The 22,777-nt window shown below is 40.1% G+C and overlaps 1 protein-coding gene across 1 annotated transcript in view; it reads right to left on the bottom strand.

Moving 5' to 3' along the window:
- Positions 1-22,777, bottom strand: part of Tsf2 (transferrin 2) — a 190,160-nt gene that overhangs the window by 5,701 nt on the left and 161,682 nt on the right. Inside the window, exon 8 of the mRNA XM_090384537.1 lies at positions 11,206-11,321. Within this exon, the coding sequence (XP_090240663.1) occupies positions 11,206-11,321 (116 nt within the window). The remainder of the gene's footprint in view (positions 1-11,205; positions 11,322-22,777) is intronic.

Raw genomic sequence — 22,777 nt, 5'->3', positions numbered from 1 at the left:
TGGTCCGGTGTACTAACTAGCGGTCGGCCTGCGAACACCGTTTTAGAGCTGTACCCTTGAAATGTAAGGAATATTGGATCTCGCCCCGATGTTTATCATAACCTCAAAAATCATCAATCATACTGCATGACGGAACAGATAGGGAAGGGTTGACCGGAACTTAGCTCTAGAGACTAAACATGGGTTCCACCACTTCAAGCCTCCAATAAGCAGAGTGGTGGTATTGCACTGGTTGATGAGAGTCATCTACCACCTAGTACTGCCTGGTAACATAGAGGGGCGGCGTTCCTCCACGTAGTTTGGGTGCCACACCTCGACCCCTGCTTACATTGTTTCACACCTGGGTGGTTATCCACTATGTACTTGTGCATGGAGGTTATACCCAAGATTACTAACAGTCCCACCATTGTGAAGGTGCAAGCAGAGAATTTGGCTGTCAGAGACCGTCCAGACTTCGCCGAAATTGGGTCCACTTGACTTGAGTGTCACCCGAATATCAGTTCCATCAGTGTTTTAGACTCCCATGTGGGAAGTACAGCTTGTCTGGCATATCTGAGAGAATGTCTGTGACAACCTCAAGGACCTCAATGTCAACAAATATCTTCTTTCATCTTCTCAACCTCCAACCCAAGCACAGTACTAAGTACTATAAGTTCTAATACCCCTTCGTGTTTGGGGTTTTCATAAAAAAAAAAACTACAACTTGGTTGTAAGATAAGGAGTGTGAAAAAGCAAATTTTAGTATTATTATACACTGGTGTGCAAAACTTAAGGACGAACACTATTTCTAAAGGTTACAACCACAAAATCAAAAGAAACAGCCTGTGGGAATTTGCATAACTGTGGCCATTCAGTAGAAAGCTGGTGCACATGCAAAAATTTGAATCGTGACGAGAGGACTCACATAAACAGACAAAAAAGCAGTAGTTATGTGCAAATTACCTAATGGTGGACATGATTGTTACAGACGTTTGATTGGTTTTATACAGTGCTACAGACAATGAAATGCCCAATAGACAACATCTGGATGACTTTATCTGGGGTCAAATAATTGGGAAGGTGGAAGTGCGAGTAGTGTGGCTGCAAAGTTCGGCATCGCCCATAGCATCGTGTCACCTGCATGGTCGGCCTTCAGAACGACAGGTAGAGCTGTTCAATGGACCAGTGGTAGTCATCCACGAAAAACAACGCCAATGATGACAGCTATATACTCCTACAGGCCAAGAGGGACCGACACCAGACAGCAGGATCCATTGCAAACCAGATGCACAGGATACAGGATATCGCGGTTTACTGTGGCCAGGCGACTCCATAAAGAGGACTGTTTGCCATTACGCTGTGTCCCTTTAACACCTGCCCATCGGAGACACTGTTTACAGTGGTGCACGAACTCAAGGACTGGACAGCAGCGCAATGGGGTAAGATACTCTTTACTGATGAGATAAAATTCAGTCTCAGCAGCGATTCTGGACATCAGCTAACCTGGCGAGAGGTTGGCACACGGTAATACCCTAATACCCAGCAAACATCACTGAAAGGAATTGATATGGTGGTCGCGGTGTTCTCGCCTGGGGAAGCGTTATCTTGGATGGACAACTTCAGATACTGGAAGGCGGTACTGTAACCAGTGCATGCTACTGTATTGAGGCAATCCTTCGCCATGTGCATCTGTTCCGAGGTGCCATTGGCCCCGAGTTCTTGTTTATGGATGATAATGCCACACCACATTGCACTGCAGTGTTTGATATGCTTTAGGAAAGTGAGGACTTTGTTCGTATGGATTGGCCTGCCCGTTCCTCCAATTTAATTCCATCGAACACATATGGGACACTCTGGGGAGACGCCTAATGGGGCATCCACACCCACCAGAAAATGTTTACCTGCTGAAGATGGCGCTGACAGAGGAATGGGCGATGTTACCACAAGAACTTATCAACAATATTGTTCTAAGTGTAGACAGGCGGTGCATAGCCTGCATTGACATTAGGGGTGGCCATATCTCCTACTGAGGACCACCTCCTCCCCTTGTTCCATCTTTGGCAGTGATGCATCTGTATCATGGCAGCCAGTGCTATGTTTGCCATTTTTTGAATAAAGTCTCTCTGTACCGTTTTGTTTCCGTTGTTGTGTCAGTGTTGTTTCCTTCATCATTTCTGTACCTCATGAGATTCCTTTGGTATGCTTTTCCTATCCAGGCCACTCGTATGAGAAGCTACAGGTGAAAACCTGACTGGTCCTTAAGTTTTATGCAGCAGTGTATTAGTAGTAGCATAAGAGCAAACATCAACAAAAAAAAAACCACACCTTCCCACATTACTTGTCCATCCCCGACAATAGTTTATCTAGTTCTTCTTTGAATTTATTCCAACTATAAACTTCCACAACAAAATCAGATGGAAGTTTGTTCCAACAATCAACCACTTGCTGGGTGAAGCAAACTTTTACACATCTACTCTGCAACCATTCTTCCTCAATTTGAATTTATGACTTCTTGTGCTTAATCTGAGCAAGAGGAAGAATACCATCAACATTGAGCCTGCTCAATCCATTCTAAGCTTTAAACACCTTAGCCAGATCTCCTTGCTGGTGCCTAGTTTCCAGGCACTGCCATCTGCAGAAGTGAAGCTTTTTTGGTAAGAGCACCACTTGGTCACTCGTAAATCACCTACTGGCTGAAGACAAACTTCCACACATGTACTCTGCAACCAGCCTTCCTCAATTTGAATCTATGCCTTGTGTGTAATCTAGGCAAGAGGAAGAAACCATCACACTAACCATGCACAATCCATTCTAAGCCTTAAACATCTCAGCCAGATCTCCTCAATGGTGCCTAGTCACCAGGTACTGCAATCTGCAGAAGTGAAGATTTTTTGGTACGAGCACCATTTTGTTCCTGTATCAATCCCACTAGCTGAAAGCAAACCTTCACACATCAGCTGCAACCAGCTTTCCTCAATTTGAATTATGGTGCGTAATCTGAGCAAGAGGATGAATACCCTGTCAATCAATTCGGACCTGAAGAGATTGTGCAAGGCTCATGGGACAGAATTTTTCTCAGCGTCGTCTGTGCTTGTTAACAGGAGAGACTGCTTCTAGAGGGATGGGATATACTTAAATACAGTTGCTACAAAGGATAAAGCGATGGTTCAGTGGGAGATAACAGAGAATGGTAATCTGCTCTTCATGGACTAATGTTATTAGTGGAGTCACCCAGAGTTCGGTGCTGGGCCCATTATTGTTTTTTTTTTGTATTTATCAGTGATATCGATGAAGGTATATCAGGTTTAATGTCCGAGTTTGCAGATGATACAAGGGTTAGCAAGGTTGTTAATGACAGTAAAGAATACTACTGCAACAGGATCTAGAAAAGTTAGGCAGATGGGGTGAGAAATGGCAACTGAAGTTTAACATTGACAAATGCAAAGTACTGCGTATGGGTAGCAGTAAACTAAGAGAAATGTACCAACTGTGTGGTACTACATCAGGGAAATGGAGAATGAAAAAGACCTGGGTTAAATGTGCAGTCAGATATGAAGTTCTCTGAGCAGTGTAGACGGGCTGCCAGAGCAGGTCATGGAGTCTTTTCAATGATATATAAAAATTTTGCTAGCAGAGAGGAGGTAATTATCCTCTTGTATAAGGCAATGAATGGTTAGGCCACACCTTAAGTATTGCATACAGGACTGGAGGCCTCATTTTAGGAAGGATGTAGAGTTACTAGAAAGAGTACAAAGAAGGGTGACAAGATTGGTGACCGTAACAAAAGGGGTGCTTTTACCAAGAAATGCTTAAGTTCTGCAAGTTGCAGTGTCTGGAAACTAGGCACCTGTGATGCGATCTGATTGAGGTGTATAAAGCCTTGAATGGTTTGAGCAGGCTCAATGCTGATGGGATTCTTCCGCCTGCTTAGATTACGAACGTGAGGGGGGGCATAGATTCAAATTGAGGAAAGATAGTTGCAGAATAGATATGGGGATGTTTGCATTTAGCCAGCGGGTAGTTGATTGCTGGAACAGATTTCCAACTGTTGTGTGGAAGTTGATAGCTTAAATAAATTTAATGCTGAACTAGACAAACATTTGGAGTGACCGAATTTGTGAAATGGGAAGGTGTTTTTTTTTTTTTTTTTTTTTATGTGTAAACATCTTTGGCGGTACTTACTAAATCTCAGACTGTAGTAAAATTGTCATGATTTTATGAAATGGAAATAATGTCAATTGTATCGTCTTATATTGTTGGAATCATACTATTCAACAAATGGGTAATTAGGCCATTGGCCAAACTTCTTCCAAATGCTGATCCAGTCGAGTAAGCAGCAGGCGTGTGCATAAAATATTACATCGTTCATACTAAATATTCCAACTGAAATATGACGCTAATGCCACTAACTTCAATAGAGTAAGTAGCAGGCATGAGCATAAAACGTTATGTCGTTCATGATTTTGGTTCTAGCTGTTCGATGTTAAAACTGTTCTGATTTTCGTCATAAAGACGTTTACACATAAAACACCTTTCATGCATAGAGGGTACAAATGCGGTTTTTTTTTTTTTGGCTGATGCTGTATAAGCTTGCTTTCTTGCATCATATCCCTCAACTAATGCTAATGGAGAATGAAAAGGACCTGGGGGTAACTGTGCAGTCAGATATGAAGTTTTCTGAGCAGTGCAGACAGGCTACAAGAGTAGCTCATGATGTCTGGTCAATGATATACAAGAATTTTGCTAGCAGGGATAAGGAGGTGATTGTCCGCTTGTATAAGGCAATGGTCATCAAGGTTACATCTTGAGTACTGTATACAGGTCTGGAGGTCTCATTTTAGAAAGGATGTAGAGTACTGGAATGAGTACAGAGAAGGGCAACAAGACTGGTGAGAGGAACAAAGGGGTGCTCTTATGAAGAAAGGCTTAAGTTCTGCAAGTTGCAGATTGAGCAGATCTGATTGAGGTGTATAAAGCCTTGAAGGGATTGAGTAGGCTCAGTGCTGATGGGATTCTTCCTCTTGCTCAGTTTACTCACCTGAGGGGACATAAATTCAAATTGAAGAAAGACAATTGTAGAATAGAAGTGCAGAAATTTGCCTTAAACCAACGGGTGGTTGATTGCTGGAAAAAACTTCCATCTGTCTTGTTATGGAAGTTGACAGTTTGAATAAATTCAAGGGCTGAACTAGACAAACATTTGGAGCGGATGGATAGGTGAAACAGGAAGGTTTTTTTTTTTTTTTTTTTTTCCGCTGATGCTATATAAGCTTGCATCATATAGCTAGTAATGCTAATGCTCCTCCATGGCTGCTACTGATCCCTTCACTCAAACTGAAGTTAATCTTGCTGTTGCTAAAATAAATAGCTCCAGATGCCCTGGTTTAGATCTTATTGAAGGAATGTTTATTAAGTTATTAAGATCCACTTTCCTGAAACCTTGTTTTGGATGTCTGGCTCCTTACAACTGCTCATAACGTCTCTAAATTGGCATACGCGAATTATCTCATGCTGCTTGTAAAAGGATCCTCTCATTCCTCAATTAAATCTGATGCAAATGCTACTATGACTGATTCATCTCAATATTTTACCATCAACAAGTTATCCATTTCATCAACCAAGACTACAATGATGATGCTGAAGGGATCACAATCCTTCCCTGCCTCCAGTGGTTATGGTTAAAAACTTTCACATAAGTCTGTCTTTGGTGGCTTTTCATAAATTTCTCGGTATGATCATTGACTCCAAATTCAATTTTATTAAATATTTGGCGTATCTTCATAAAAAAATCAAAAATTATACATCCATGCCAATTAGGGTTTCCAAACAATCTTGGGGTTTGAATCCACTCTCTGCATCTTGCATATAAATCAGTATTCTTACCAATTTCTACCTATGGTGCTACGTCTGGTTTGGCAGGCCCGTAAAGTCAGCGTGCAGAATAAGCTATCTTCCTTCCAGGGGTCTATGCTTATGGCAACGTGTCGGGCTTGCAGAACTGTATCAACTCCAGCCCTGCAGGTCTTTAGTGGTTGTTTGCCCCTCGATTTACTGCTTATTTTCTGTAGTATTTCTGGGCATGTGTCACTAAATGCCAAACTGGCTGAATTCCCTCTTAAAGCTTCACCTCTGTGTATCTGGTGATACTGAAAATTGGGAACATCCCCCATTGTCACCTGTATGCAGATTTATGGCTGCCTGCAATGCACCTTTTGCCTTCTCTTGCTTCTTGTAAAGAAGAAACTCACTAAGCTCCAGGGAGAACTTTCTACTTCTTCAGGACTTTGCTTCACTGAAAAGAATGCTTGCATTTGGACAACTACCTACTGGCCACTGTTGATGCTTTGATCTAACTACAACCGGATTCCTTCTCATGGATCAGCCTATGCAGGTAACTTCACCAATCCCAGTTTGCAGATAATGATCATGCTGAGACGAACATCAACAATTCTCTTTTTCCCCCTTCCCTGTGCAGAAAGGGAAAGGGGAAAAAGAGAATGGTTGATGATGATCCCCCCCCTCCTTCCTGGACATGTACTTGAGAAAGGATTTTGCTGGGGTCTGAGTTGGGGCTCTTGGGTATAGACTACTATCCACTGGTCACACATTCCGCCAATGGATTTTTTTAATTTTTTGCTGGCCTCTTCATTATTATTATTTGTTTTATTTTACTTTTATTTTTATGAGGTTCTGCCTGGGTATGAAATAGCTGATATCCATGGTCTTGCATTGCACCAGCGGATATGGGACTTATTTTCTTTGTTTTTTATTTATTTTTTAATTAATTAATTTTATTTTATTATTATTTTTTTGAATGATCCCAAAGTTGCTTTGGGCATTCAGTACAGGACTGTTAGGGCCCACAACAATTCAAACTCAGTTGTGGCCCACCTTCTCAAGGTGTAGACAGACACTGGGCAGACTACTGGTAACAAAGTGGACAGAAACGACACAACATATACACACACACTGCACAAATTTCTGGCCTTTTACAGAGATCTGTAATGATCATAGTGTACCAAGGCAGAGTTGATGTTCAGGTGCCACCTGAACTATATATGTCTACATCCCCCCCCCCCCAGGGCAAACTGGTCTCGATGAAATAGGATCACACTCTTATATTTTTTGACTTGCCAGGCATTGTTCATTATGAATCTGTCCCATTCAGTGAAACAGTAAATGAGGAATATAACAAAACTGTTCTACGATGATTGCATTATGATGTTTGAGAACATGGCCACAAAAGTGGGATTAACGGAATTGGCACTTGCATCACAACAATGCTATTGTACATTCAGCGATCTGCACTCAAAAATTTCCTGTGAAGAACTCCATCACTGTGGCCACCCCATCCACCATACTCACTGGATTGTCACTCACTGCAGAATGCAGTGTGATCACCCAGAGGGAATACATTTGCAGACATCACCAGATGGCCAGGATAATACATCAGAAGCTAGCGCAAAAATACCAGCTGATCAAGGAAAGTTTACTGTATTACAAGTACGAGCCTCACACCAAACTAGAGACCTCTATTCACAGACTATACTGGGACCATGCCATCACAGTGAACAAGATGATCCACAGACCAGACATAACCCTAATTGACAAGAATATGGCTATCTACCTGATCAACACAGTAGTGCCCAACACCAGCAATCTCCAGAAAACATGCAAGGAAAATATCAGGAAGTACTTAGACCTGAGACAGGAAGTCAAAGATATGTGGCATATGGAACAAGTAATGATCATCTCAATCATCGTGTAAACATGGTGCCCAAGACCCTCCATAAGAATCTGGCAACAATAGGCCGCCCAGAGAACACTTACATGGAATTATAGAAAGCTACGATCCTGAAAACCTGTTGGATTATAAGGCAGTTCCTCGACCAACAGTAATAATAATAATAATAGAGAAGAAGACGATTGAGGAGTTCTGGGGAAACATATGGAGCAGGGAAGTAAGACATAAAAGCCAAGCGACCTAGATAGAACTAGAACGCAAAAAAAACCAAGGATGTACAAGAAATGAGGGGGTGGCAGATTCGGGGAAAAAATAAAAAATAAAACAGACGATCAAGAACTCTCACAACTGGCAAACTCCAGGAATAGATAAAGTCCACAACTACTGGTACAAGAAGCTCACTTGCACACACAAACACCTGGCAGAGCAGTTCACCTGAATGATAAGACACCCAGAGACAATCCTGAAGTTTCTCACTCAAGGAGAAACCTAAATCTGAAGCCTAAAGACAAAGATACAAGAAACCCGGCAAAATATAGGCCAATCACCTGCCTCCTAACAATGTACAAGATCCTGACTAGCTGCATAACCAGGAAGATATCAGACCACTTGGAGAGCCAGAACATAACGGCCGAACAGCAGAAAGGATGCAAGCAGCTGAGCAAAGGATGCAAGGAGCAATTAACCATAGATGCCGCAGTTATGGAGAAAGCCTACAAGAAGCAATACATGTACACAGCCTACATCGATTACTGAAAGGCCTTCAACTCCGTGCCTCATAGCTGGCTAATAGAAGTGCTGAACATCTACAAAGTCAATCTGATAGTGACAAACTTCCTAGGAGAAATGATGGTGAAATGGAGTACCTGCATTAAAGTCGAAAACATCACAACAGGCCAATCCCCATCAGGAGAGGAATCTTTCTGGGAGATGCCCTGAGCCCAATGTGGTTCTGTCTAGCACTTAACCCGCTATCCATCATGCTCAACAGTAGCAAGTACGGATATAATCTCAAAGGAAGGAAGGTTGGTTGGTTGGTTTTTTTTAGGAGCATTAGCAACTAAGGCCATATTGCTCCGGGATATGCGGTGGTCATTCCTTGACCTTTCCGCATCCTCCGTATTTGGTGGTGACGGGCTCGAACCCCGGTCTAATCAAGAAGCGTGTGCTGCGCACTGCTGCTCCTTCCCACCTGGCTACGGAGGCGCCAGGAAGGAAGGAAGAACCTGTACATCCTCACCCACCTGATGTACATGGATGACATCAAGCTCTACGTGGGAACCGAGAAGCACCTTCAGCAACTACTCCAATCACCAAAGAATTCAGCAATGATATTAGGATGGAATTTGGTCTAGACAAATGCAAGACCCACAGACTGCACCAGGGAAATTAGTCAACTGAAACTACCAGCTGCAGACTGGTAAAGAAATCGAAGCCATGGCAGAGGGAAAGGCCTACAAATACTTGGGGATGATGGCAGGCTCAGCAGTTACAGCACAAGGAAATTAAGGCCTGCTGATCGAAAAATACCATCATAAACTCAGAAGCCTGCTGAAAGCGAAGCTGAACGAAGGGAACACAGTTAAAGCCATAAACACCTATGCAGTCTCAGTGCTAACATACTCCTTCAGGGTCATAGATTGGACTAATACCAAGCTGGAGGATATCATGAGAAAGACAAGAGCCGCCAACACCACCCGAAATCTGCCGTGGAGAGACTGACAATTGCCTGGGAAGGAGGAGGAAGAAGCCTGATAGACCTCATTGAGCAACAAAAGACAGTGATAGTTAACCTGAAGGATTATTTCCAGAAACACACAGCAGCAATCCACCAGACCATAAGAAAGATAGACAGGAGGTACAAACGAAGCTAGAAAGATGGGCAGAGAAGACATTCCATGGCAGACGTTACAATGTTCTCCATCAAGATCACATAGATAAAACTGCTTCCAATGCATGGCTCATGAGCGGGATGCTCTTCCCCAAGACTGAAGGATTCATGCTCGCCATCCAAGACCAGGTAATCAACACCAGAAACTATAGAAAATACATCGCCAAGGAGCCTGGAGTGTCCGATGACACATGTCGACGATACCACCTGGCCTCAGAAATGATCCAACACACTGGGTGATTACCTTGCAGGGTGCAAGGTAATCACCCAGGTAGCCAGGATAATACATCAGAAGCTAGCAAGGAAATACCAGTTGATCGAAGAAAGTGTACCGTACTACAAGTATGAACCCCAGGCAGTACTAGCGACCCCAACCCACAAGCTGTACTGGGACTGTGCTATATTAATGGATAGGACAATTCCACACAACAGACAGGACATAACCCTTGTGGACAAGAAGGAAAAGGCTACCTATCTGATTGACATAGCAGTACCGAACACTGGCAACCTGCAGAAAACCCATGGGGAAAAAAATCAGGAAGTACACAAACCTAAGACAGGAGATCAAAGAGATGTGGCATATGCAACAAGTAACGATCATCCCGATCGTCATGTCAACCACAGGTATGGGGCCAAAGACCCTACATAGCAGCCTACCAGCCTACCAGCAATAGGTCTCCCAGTGAACATCTACAAGGAACTTCAGAAAGTTGCAATCCTGAAAACCTGTAGGATAGTCAGAGTTCCTCAACCAACCAACCAACAGTAACACCAGACATAACAACAACCACCCTGTGTATTTGGGTACTGGTACCCCATACCAATGTGGGTACCAGTACCCACATTGGGTGGGGGGGTAGAGAAAAATTTCATAATAATTTCGGAAAAACTCTACAATAATAAAATATTGCCCAACAATGTAATGAAATGCAGAATAATAAATACTTTGTTCAGGTCTGAGTTTTTTAAAACATTCAAATACATGCAATTTTTTAAAATTTCTAACATTTTCATTAACTTTGTGTTTGATCAATAGTTCAGGATCAATAGTAACCTGTGTTTTAGAACTGCAACAAACAGATAAAAGAAGATAATTACCCTATGCCTGCAAATAATTTTGATAATTGCAACTGGCCCAAATTGATGTACAACAAAAATGTACATCAATTAGCTAAGCATAGAACGAATAATTTGAAATATGTATACAATTATATATACTAATCGTATCAAAAACAAGTAATGTTTTTTAATGAAATTCATTGCGATTCTATCAGTATATTTTTAAAGAAAATAAGACATATTACATGATATCTTCTGAACGTTTCGTGGACCCCCTGGAACTGGTTGTTATTTTGATTTTTTGGAGAATTAGCAACTAAGGCCATATTGCTCCGGGGATATGCGGTGGTCATTCCCTGACCTTTCCACATCCTCCATATTTGGCGGTCATGGGCTCGAACCCCGGTCTAATCAAGAAGCGTGTGCTACGCACTGCTGTTCCTGCCCACCTCCCTGGAACTGGCCTACAGACCTCAGTTAAATGTGCGTGTGTATGTGTATGTGTCAAGCATAAGTTAAAAAAAAATCTTACCTTTGAGGTACAACAAATCTGTATCTTTGTCAGGTTGACTTGCAACAGCTACAACATAATAACTTGTGTCATTCAAATTGTACTGTTCTGCTATGATTGGGATAAGACCATATTTACTGTAAAAATAGAAAATGAAACGTATCTTACTGAAACACTATAGTATTAAATAGTATTCAGTATTGTTAGTATTCAAAAGGCCACTCATATAATAAATCATTACACTTGGTACTTGTTTCTTACCCTCTTGTTTTTAATTTTTTAATGGCTAGAACCAGGTACAATACAATCTAATTCATCTCTTAACAGAAGTGAAGCTGCATTCAAATACAGGATTCTTCTTGGTAAATAAGTATATTTTATTGAGTTAAAAATAGAAATAATAAATAAGTTTCATTTACTACCTTCATATACATAAATATTTTATAAAACAAGGCAGTTATAAAGTTCATTTAGAGGACCCCTCTTTAAACCATAAATCATCTTGGAAGTTGGACTATATTGAAGATACAGGATTAAACACTCAAAAGAAATGTACATAAATGTACACTCAAAAGAAATGTACAGTGATGTCATCTGTACTCTTGTTCAGAACAGCACACATACACAAGGAGGAGTCATAAATTTAAATTGAGGAAGGATGGGTGATGGATGGATATTTGGAAATCTGCTTTCAGCCAGTAGTTGATTGTTGGAATGAACACCCATCTGACGTCGCAGAGAAGTGGATAGTTTGAATAAATTTAAGGAAGAACTAGACAAATTATATAAATAAAATAAATCTGCAGCCATTATCAATCCACTGCAAGGTCTTCTCAACAAGCAATGTTGAGGGAATGGACCATAATTCTACATTTCACTAATCTCGTTGCCCTCCTCTGTACTCGTTCCAGCAGCTCTACATTTCTCCTAAAATGAGACCTCCAGACCTGTATGCAGTACTCAAAGTGTGGCTTGCCCATTGCCTTATACAAGGGGATAATCACCTCCTTATCCCTGCTAGCAAAATTCCTGTATATCATTGACAAGACCCCCATGAGCTACTCATGAACCTGTTTGCACTGCTCAGAAAACTTCATATCTGCACAATTACCCCAGGTCCTTTTCATTCTCCACTTCCCTGAGTGCAGTACTGCACAGTTGGTATGTTATTATGGGATTACTGCTACCCATATCCAGTACTTTGCATTGGTCAATGTTAAACTTCATTGGCAACTCTCAGCCCATCTGTTCAACTTTTTCTAGATCCTGTTGCAGTAGCATACTGTAATTACTGTCATTAACAATCCTGCCAACCTTCGTATCATCTGCAAACTTGGACAAACAAAATTGAAACGAGTTAATAATTTTGTACATCTAAAATGATCAAAAGAATCGGAGGATCAATGCACAATCTGTTGGACAGTCTACAATATCAGTTTGTATTGTAACCATAATGACAGAGACTGATTCTCAAACTGATGTGCAGCTATAAATTACTAAGTCCTCCATTAAATACTAGCTGAGAACATCGAAATTCATATATACGACTATTTTGTTAAAAACTCAACTATGTCACAGACATCTCATTTGTAAACTACAGCTGTAAAAGACAATATACCTATTAATTACCATGGCGAACTTCTGAAAATATCAACTGAGATGTTTTGCCCATTTGAAGAGTCACTGGGAAACCGGATATGGGACAGTCATAATGTAAGTTGTAAAATTTCTCAAAAAGTGTCATCAGCAGGTTGCAAAATTTGTGGGGCACGATTCTTGCCCCACCTCACCTCTTGGAATTGACACTTAAACACTACCCAGCAACTCAGATGCTTTTCTTCAAGACCTATATGTGTGTTCCATCGAGTGCCTCACATCATATTGCAAGGAGAATGTGCACATCTCAAACAATGTTATTGGACTAATGATGAATGGTGCTCTGCACTCTTCACAGAGTAGTCCAAGTACAGCCTGCATTTGAATTTGTGTCACTAATCAGCAACTCAAATGCTTTGCAACAGCAAAATGGCCACAGGCAATAACTCAAACAATTCAAAATGATCTGCACAAACATGGAATTTATTAGGCAAGCCTTGCAGTGTGTGTGTGTTCCATTGAGTGCCTCACATCGTAGGTCTGGAAGAATATGCACATTCGAACAATGTAATTGGACTGATGAAGAATGGTATTGTGCACTCTTAAGATAAGTCCAAATACAGCCTGCATTCAGATTCTTGTCATGTCCTAGTGTGATATGAAAGAGAAATCCAAATTAATCCTTGTGCACGTACCGGAACATGGTTAGTTTGGTGGAGCCGAATTGCTGGTATAGGGTGGAGGTGATCCCTGTGGTCTGTGGACATGAGAAATTACAAACCTGTTAGCTTGATTTCTGCTCCATGGAAAATAATGGAGTCACTGATTAAAGAAGTAATGAAGGACCACCTTGACAGGAATGCAGTTATACTGCAGTCACAGCTGGGGTTGCTAACTATTTCATAGATAATCTGGGACAGGTGCTCATAAGCAGGCTGTATTATTCTGGACAGGGGATTCAATTCCAGGACCATCTCTGCCAATCCTGAGACACATACATATCATCAGGCCAAATTTCATCATTTCTCTCTAGAGAGAACCGACCTTCATACCTTTCTATCCTGGATTGAGATATAATAAATCATAAACAAAAATAAAGTTTATACATAAAGCTTTATTGTTAAAAAATTTGAGACATTACAGAATATATTTACTTGTATTATAGAAATCCTTTAAAATATTGTAAAGTTAAAAAATATGGAAGCAGCAATGATATAATTGTTTTTTCCAATAATATGTTTTTTTTTTTTTTACTCTTTACTGCTTCCACAAGTTCCTTCCAAACTGCATCCATATTTTAAAAAATTTGCAAACTCAGCACAAGATTCAGTTGTATTTAACCTGACTTGCAATTTTGCTTCCAAGTCAACAGCCATTCTGTTCCAGTCCTTGCTCCATACACTACTGAAATGACTAAAAATTCTTTTTGGATAGGCACTGCTTGCTGGAATAGCCATGAAGGAAACAATTTTCTTTAGCTCACCCAAAGTTTGGTTTTTCTTACATACTCAGCTCACATTTTATCATTGGCTTGCTCTTTGTTTGAGGTAGGGAACCACAATTGAAGCCGCAAACACTTGTTATATAAAGCATCAACATCAGTTACAATTTGCGATATTTCTCTAATATAGTGTAACTGCTCCCAAGTCATGCTGAATTCTTCTTTTCTTGCTTCAAAGACAAACATTTTACTTTTTTGAAAATTTCATTCCTAATAATCATAGTTTTCCTTCAAGTATATTATGCATCTTCCAAAAAAAAAAAAAAACAACTGGCTACAAATAAGAATTTTTCCCTCTTTTCTTTAGGCAAATTTTTTAGAGTGGATCACACGTTACTGCCAAAGAATTGATCTACCACTCAGGTTTCTAATTGATTTAATTGGTCTCACATAATGTTGTAAATATCTAATGATAGGCATAAATCACTCTCCAGTGCACAAACAGCATTATCAAAAAGGTAGAACATTGTGCAGAAAAAAAAACAGGAACATTCCAGTAAGTTGTAGTCATCTTTTTTTTTTTTTGTTATCTTGCTCAAGTATAGACTCAGAACTTATCATTTCATTGTTATTTATTGTTTCAGTTTTCATTGCTGTTTCCATTTTCATTATTATGACCAAAAAACTTCCAAATGAACGCGGAGCAATTATCTTTTCCTTTGGATCTAAAGTAAGCTTTCAGAGTTGCCAGTTATGTGCAATACGCTCAACAGCTGGTAGATGAGAGAGTCATCTTGTTGACACATGACATAATATATCTTTATGTTCATCAACAAAGTCAAGTGTTTTAGTTGATCCTCCGTAGCCAGGTGGGAAGGAGCAGCAGTGCGTAGCACACGCTTCTTGATTAGACCGGGGTTCGAGCCCGTCACCACCAAATACGGAGCATGCGGAAAGGTCAGGGAATGACCACCGCACCGGAGCAATATAGCCTTAGTTGCTAATGCTCCTAAAAACCAAATAACAACATAACATTTAGTTGATCCATTCATTTTACAGATGAACTGAACTTCCTGAATACTTTGAGGACAAGACATTCGATATTGTAGCTTAAGGAGCTGCTGCCTTCTTAAGACAATTATTAATAATATGCATTTATAGTTTGCTTTAACCACATGATTCACTTCTTTTTGCAACCTTGTGAATACAGAATTACATATTCCATAATGGACCAAGGAATTGTTGGCACTGTAAGCACTTATGTTCTGCAGGGAAAATTCATTACTCTCAACAATTTTTGATGCAATCAAAAACATCATGTTTCATTAGGATCTTCATAAAAATTTAATATCCTCTGGCATACACCATTTTCTGTACTAAATGTACTTGACTGATGAGCTTGGTTCATTTGCATTGATGAGCAAATGTATCTAGCACATTTAGTGTGATAGTTGTAGCTTTAGTATGTTCACAAGAAAACTTCTTAGCTAAATTACTATCTTCGAAAATCTACTGACGAGTTTAGAATGACAGTAAAAATTATTGTAGCTCACACCATGCTTTACATTATGAAATACCGATAGGAACTCTGCATTCATTACCATATTCTCTTCAAAAAAAAAAAAACCTTTTTCACTATTCATATGTGTCTGCACAGCTACTATGCTTTCACATTTTACAGAAAATATTGAATGACATCAATTGCATTAATCATCATTGTGTTCATCCTCCTTATCAACCCAGTCTTTAAATTTTTCATTATGCTCCCACTCGTCCTAGTAAACACAGTCTTTTCATTTTTTTTTGTTGGTACATTTTCAGAGTTGGTATGCAGCTCATGTTCATGATCACAATTTGAATAATTTTTTCCCTCTTAACTGAACAATGGGATAAAATAAAATTATTTTTTAACAAACTAAAATTCACACACAACTCACTACATTATAGTCTGCTTCCTTTGGGACTTAACTGGGGAGCAAGTTTAAAAATGCAATTTAACCAAAAGGATTAAGGAGCAACTCTTTCCCACAGAATATAATGTATATGGTTGTGGCTAATGTATAATGTTTATTTTGCAGCAGGAAACAGTAGGCAATCTTTTATAACTTTACATGAATTTCAGCACTGGTGTGAAAGCAAAATATCTGCCTGTGGCTTTATCTTGAATTCCGGGACATTTTGCCTCCTGGGTATGACCCATCTGGGATCCCATCTGGGATCCTGGCCATGGAGTTCAATTCCAGTATTGTTTGCAACTCTAGTTGCAGCCTCGATTTGTAAAGGGGTGATCTTGTCTTACCAATCTCGTTGTATACTATGACACAAACAATAAAGGAAACAATAGATGCAAAAAATAATTTTGACATATACTTAGATTTCAGAAAGCTTTTGATACTCCTGCATATAAAAGACTGCTATACAAACTGGAGCAGTGTGGCATTAAGAGAAAGTTGCTACTATGGATAAAAGGATGGTTTAGTGGGAGAAGACAGAGTGGTTATCAATGGGCACTGTTCTTCTTGGGTTAATGTTATTTTCTGTATTTATTAATGATATTAATAAAGGCATATCAGGCTTAATGTTTAATTTTGCAGATGATACAAAGGTTACCGGGGTTAATCATTGTACTGCTGAAAGAGCTACGCAAATTAGGTGAATGGGCCCAGTAGTGGCAATTGAAGTTTAATATTGAAGATGCAAGGTATTTCATATCAGAAACAGCAATCTGAAATTAATACCAGCAGTACTACACTCAAAGCAGATATTCAAGGCCGTGGAGAATGAAAAAGATCTGTAAATAACTTCAGTCAGATATTAAGTTCTCCCAGCAGTGTAGCAGGCTGTCAGGACAGCTCGTGGGGTTTTGTCAATTATATACAAGAATTTTGCTAGAAAGGATAGGGAGGTGATTATCTCTTTCTATAAGGAAATGGAAGCAACATCTTGAGCTGCATCCATGTCTAGAGGCCTAATTTTAAGAAGGATGTGGATCTGTTGGAACAGGTGCAGAGAAGTGCAATGAGAACAGTGAGGAAAGAACAAAAGGTGCTCTTACCACAGTTCTGCAAATTGTAGTATGTGGAAACTAGGCACCTTCGAGAAAATCTGATTGAGGTGTTTAAAACTTTGAATGGATTGAGTAAGTTCAATGCTGATGGAATCCTTCCTCTTGCTCAGACCATGAGGGGAACATAAATTCAAATTGAGGTAGGATGGTTGCAGGTCAGATGTGCAAAAATTTGCCTTCAGTCAGAGGGTGGTTGATTGTTGGAACAAATTCATATTTGGTGTTGTAGAGTGGGTAGCTTGAATGAATTTGAGGAAGAGCTAGATAAATGCTAGAAGGGATGAAGAAGTGAAATGGGAAGTGTGAGCGTTTTTTATTTATTTATTTCTAACGTTGTGTAAGCTTGCTTTCTTGCATCATTCTACTACTACTACTACTACTAATAATAATATAGCTCTCCACTAAGAAATAAAAGGAAATGGTCATAAATTGGGACTTTAAGAAAGGCAAATGGAACACTAACAAAAAGAAGTAATGACAAGGTAATATTATAAATGAGGAAGAAATAAAAAAAAAAAACTTGGAATAACATCTATACAACCAAAGTAAAATAAAGAAAACTTAAATGGTATGGGCACACAGAATGGATGAGGGAAGAGAGTTAACTAAGGTATTCAACATAAAAAAAAAAAAAAATAAATAAATATATATGCCGACCTGGCTAACCAGGTGGGTAAAGTGCCTGCCTGGCAACCCAAAGGTTGTGGGTTCGAATCCTGCCTCGGGCTTGGATCAAAGTACTGCAAAAACCTTGGGAGGTGCATTATGGCCACAGAAGCCGATGTGGCAACAACTACCAAAAAAAAAAAAATAAATAAATAAATAAAATAAAAATGTATGATGAGCGGCCAAAAAATATTTGCTGATGCTATTGAGGCAGCATTGGGTGGAGGGAAAACTGCTAGCTTGCAGCATATGCAAAATAATAGTTTAACACCAGCAATAGACAGTTGTGAAAGTGATTCTTGAATTGCAAGAATCAATTGATGGTGTCATGAATTTTAATTGTTGCTTATCGTGAATTTTTTAAAGCCAGAAAGTTATATCAGCAAAGAAGTAGAACATGGCCCTTACCTGATTACACACAATTACATAATATATATCTTCAATTAGAATCACTATCTTGGCAATCTACTGTAGAATCCATAATTAACATCTTATACTTACTGGATGACCCTCAGTCTGATTTGCCCATTCATTTATTAGGCAACTAAACTCAGATTATTAACTTTACCGTTAATGACAATCCTTTTACTCCTGAAGAAAATTAATAACACTATTGCACGAATCCATTCAAATAATTTTTTTTTTTTTTTTTTTATGCGAACCCCAAACACGAGAGGTATTAGAACCTATAGTACTTAGTACCGTGATTGGGTTGGAGGTTGAGAAGACGAAAGAAGATATTTGTTGACATTGGACTTGAACTTCTGTAGATTGTAATTTTCAGGAAATATGTATGAAGGAAGGTTGTTCCAGAAAACGGCAGTTGAATGAATAAACGAAGAAGATGAAAAGTTGGTTCTGTGAGTTTGATGTTGGACAGCAAATGGATGTTGGCTGGTGGCGGCACGTGTTCGGACTGTTTTGAAAGAGAGAGTGGGAATTATAGAAGCCAATTCAGAAGAACAGTGCCCGTAGAAGTATCTGTAGAAGAGGCATGCAGCAGAAACAGTACGTCTATTAGACAGCGAGTGGAGAGACTCTGTTAGAGATGAATCATTAATTAATCTAACTGCCCTCTTCTGAATGGAATCAAGAAGCCTGAGAGAGGTTTTGGGGGCACCACCCCAGATGTGGGAACAATAGTCCATGGTAGGGCGGATTTGCTATTTGTACAGAGTGAACAGCTGCTTGGAAGAAAAGTAACGCCGGGAGCAAAAGAGAAAACCTAGTTTTTTAGATGCAGAGGAAGCAATATTTGTAATGTGCTTGTGCCAAGAGAAATTCGAAGTCAGGGTAATCCCGAAAAGAGATATATCAACTTACCTAGAAATCGGAGTGTCACCAAAGATAAGCATAGGACCAGAAGAATCCTTTTTGCGAGATATAAGACAAGACTGAGTTTTAGAAGGATTGAAATCAACTAAGTTGTTTTTGCCCCACTGGAGAATTACCTGGAGATCGGCATTTAAGGAATTGGTAGTGGATATTCGTGAAGTTGAAGCTGATTGAGCAGGGCAAGGTTTCTTAAAATGGAAAGTGGAATGCAATGTGCTATCTATGTGCTATGGCAAAACTATAGATAGGATTTCCGGTCAGTGGATGGTCATTAATATACAAGAGGAAAAGAGTGGGGGAAAGAACTGAACCTTGGGGGACACCGGCATTAGTGGAGAAGTTAGATGACAGCAAGCCATCTACCATTGCTCTCAGTGAGCGTACAGAGAGAAAACTGGATAATCAAAAAAAACAGTTGGAAAACCCTTGATGGAAGCTTGTTTAGAAGACCTTTATGCCAAACACAATCAAAAGCCTTTGAGATGTCAAGAGCAACTACTTGTGTTTCACCGAACCTTTCCATTGATTTAGTCCATAAATGGGTAACATAAGCCAGAATATCACCAATGGATTGACACTGACGGAATCCATACTGGCGTTCGTTGATCAGACAGAAGGTTTCTAGGTAGTTTAAGAGTTGGCGGTTAATTGATTTCTCCATTACTTTAGAAAGAGTAGAAGTAATTGCAATGGGACAATAATTGGATGGGAGAGATTTATACCCTTTTTAGGAACTGGCTGGATATGAGCAAATTTCCAAGCAAAAGAAAAAACACCTTTGGAATAAGAAAGTGAAAAAAGGCGGCAAAGAATAGGAGTACGTTCAGGAGCACAGGTTTTGAGAACAAGTGGAGAAATACCATCAGGACCTAGAGCTTTCTTAGCATCGAGATTCCTCAAAATCCTTCTGATGGAAGACCACAAGAGGCACTGAATGCAGCGTGCTGGGAGATGATTTACCAAGATAATGAATACACGAGTTGGAAGAAAAATTGGATGCTAGCAGGTCAGCTTTATCTTTAGACGAATTGGCAATAGAACAATCTAGTTTAGACAGAGGTGGGAACAGAGATGGACAAACGTTGCAGCCAATAATAGCTTTGGCAAGAGACCAAAATGCTAAGCTACCATTTGGACAAGAAGCAAGTTTTCTACTGTTGGCTTCTTCAAACTCTAGTTTGGACTGATTAATAACTGCTTTACAATTGTGACAAGCTTTGGTGTAGGCAGAAAATGAAACTGAAGAATTAGAAACAAGCCAATTACAATATGCAACATTCTTCTCTTGAACAGCCTTAGCACATTTATTGGAAAACCAAGGTTTAGATAAAGGACAAGATTTTAAAGTGGAGTGTGGGATAAAGGATTCAATTCCTACAAGAATATCACTGACGTGGTCTGAGCAAACGTTGACATCAGAAGTTTTCAAACAGTAATCCAACCAAGGAAAAGAAGAAAAGAAATCTCGCAGGTCATCCCATTTTGCATTCTTGTAATGCCAAACAAAATGAAGTTGGGAATAGCCATGAGATAAAGGTTCCATTGGAGAAGAGAAAATCACCAAGTTGTGATCTGAAGTGCCTAAAGGACCTCTCATTTCGACCGTGTACTTAGAAGGGTTGTTTGTGGGAAAAAGATCAAGCGCATTGGCTGTATAATTAGGACTGTCCGGTTTGTTGTTGTTGTTGTTTTGGTTTTTTAAGGAGCATTAGCAACTAAGGCCATATTGCTCCGGGTTATGCGGTGGTCATTCCCTGACCTTTCCGCATCCTCTGTATTTGGTGGTGACGGGCTCGATCCCCGGTTTAATCAAGAAGCATGTGCTACGCACTGCTGCTCCTTCCCACCTGGCTACGGAGGCACTGGATTGTCCGGTATTCTTGTAGGTAAATGAACAATCTGCTAGGTCATTAGTAATTGCAAAAGCCTCAGCATCTCGACCTGCTGGGTCGGTGTGACTAGAAAACGGAAGCCAGCTGGAGTCGTGAACATTAAAATCACCAAGGAAAATTACCTCACTGCTAGGAAAGTTGGACTGGAGAAAGTAAAGCTGCAAAGAGAGGAAGTCAAAGAGCTCCAAGTGATTAGTGGAGTTGGGAGAACGGTAAAGACAACAGATGAATTTGACACAATGAGGTAGAGAGATTTTAAGGTAGAGAAGATCGAATGAGGAGATTCCAAATTGCCAAGTCTCTGACAGGGAATATCAGAACGGACATATGCACAAGTACCACCTTTGAGGCGAAAGGAATCATACAGCGAATAATTTGGGCATCTGAGATGAGCAGTAGTTGAATCAACCAATAACTGAGATTTTGTCAGGAAAAAGTATATGGGGTTTTGCAGACTGCAAGTGGAAATGTACATCGTTGAGATTAGAACTGAGACCACGTATATTTGTGAAATGAATTAGGAAGTGCTTGGGAGGTTTAGATATTTTCGCAGATAAGCTTGCTCTATTAGCTTGAAAATTCATGGTGTATTCAATAGTAAGAAAAAGTGGGTGGGACATGCTGTATGAAGTAATAAAATTTTTGGATATGGTGTACACGTGGTAAGAATATACCCAGATCCTTGACATAACGTGGCCTTGACAATGCTCCCCGCACACACACACACACACACTACTTGGACTCCCTCCAGTCACTATCTGGCAGGTAGCAAGATTATACACTAGCTGATCCGGAAGCCTCCTAGAGAGTTACCAATAGGTTCGGTCCAGTGTACTAACTAGCGGCCGGCCTGCGAATACCGTTTTAGAGCTGTACCCTCGAAATGTAAGGAATATTGGATCTCACCACGATGTTCATCATAACCTCAAAATCATCAATCATACTGCATGATGGAAGAGATACGGAAGGGTTCACCGGAACTTAGCTCTAGAGACTAAACATGGGTTCCACCACTTCAAGCCTCCAATAAGCAAAGTGGTGGTATTTCACCGGTTGATGAGAGTCATCTACCACCTAGTACTGCCTGGTAACATAGAGGGGCGGCGTTCCTCCATGTGGTGTGGGTGCCACACCTCGACCCCTGCTTACATTGGTTCACACCTGGGTGGTCACCCACCATGTACTTGTGCATGGAGGTTATACCCAGGATTACTAAAAGTCCCACCATCGTGAAGGTGCAAGCAGAGGATTTGGCTGTCACAGACCGTCCGGACTTCGCCGAAATTGGGTCCACATGACTTGAGTGTCACCCGAATATCAGTTCCAACCGTGTTTTAGACTCGCAGGTAGCAAGTACAGCTTGTCTGGCATATCTGAGAGAATGTCTGTGACAACTTCAAGGACCAAATATGCTGGTTCTGACCATATCGAGGGAGCTTTCATAACTGAGCTGCACACTAAATATCCAAATGTACTGATTAAACTTTTCAACAAATATGTACATTACTCTGTCTGTCTGTTTTTCCATTTGGAAAAGCATTCTCTTGAAAATTATCATCAAACCTGGAAACCTGTCAACTATCCACATTCATACAG

The sequence above is a fragment of the Mastigoproctus giganteus genome, chromosome 11 (assembly GCF_048544385.1).
Source record: "Mastigoproctus giganteus isolate SK-2022 chromosome 11, ASM4854438v1, whole genome shotgun sequence".
NCBI lineage: Eukaryota > Metazoa > Arthropoda > Arachnida > Uropygi > Thelyphonidae > Mastigoproctus > Mastigoproctus giganteus.
Note: the sequence above shows the minus strand (reverse complement) of the source record. Positions and strands in the feature narration are given on the sequence as shown.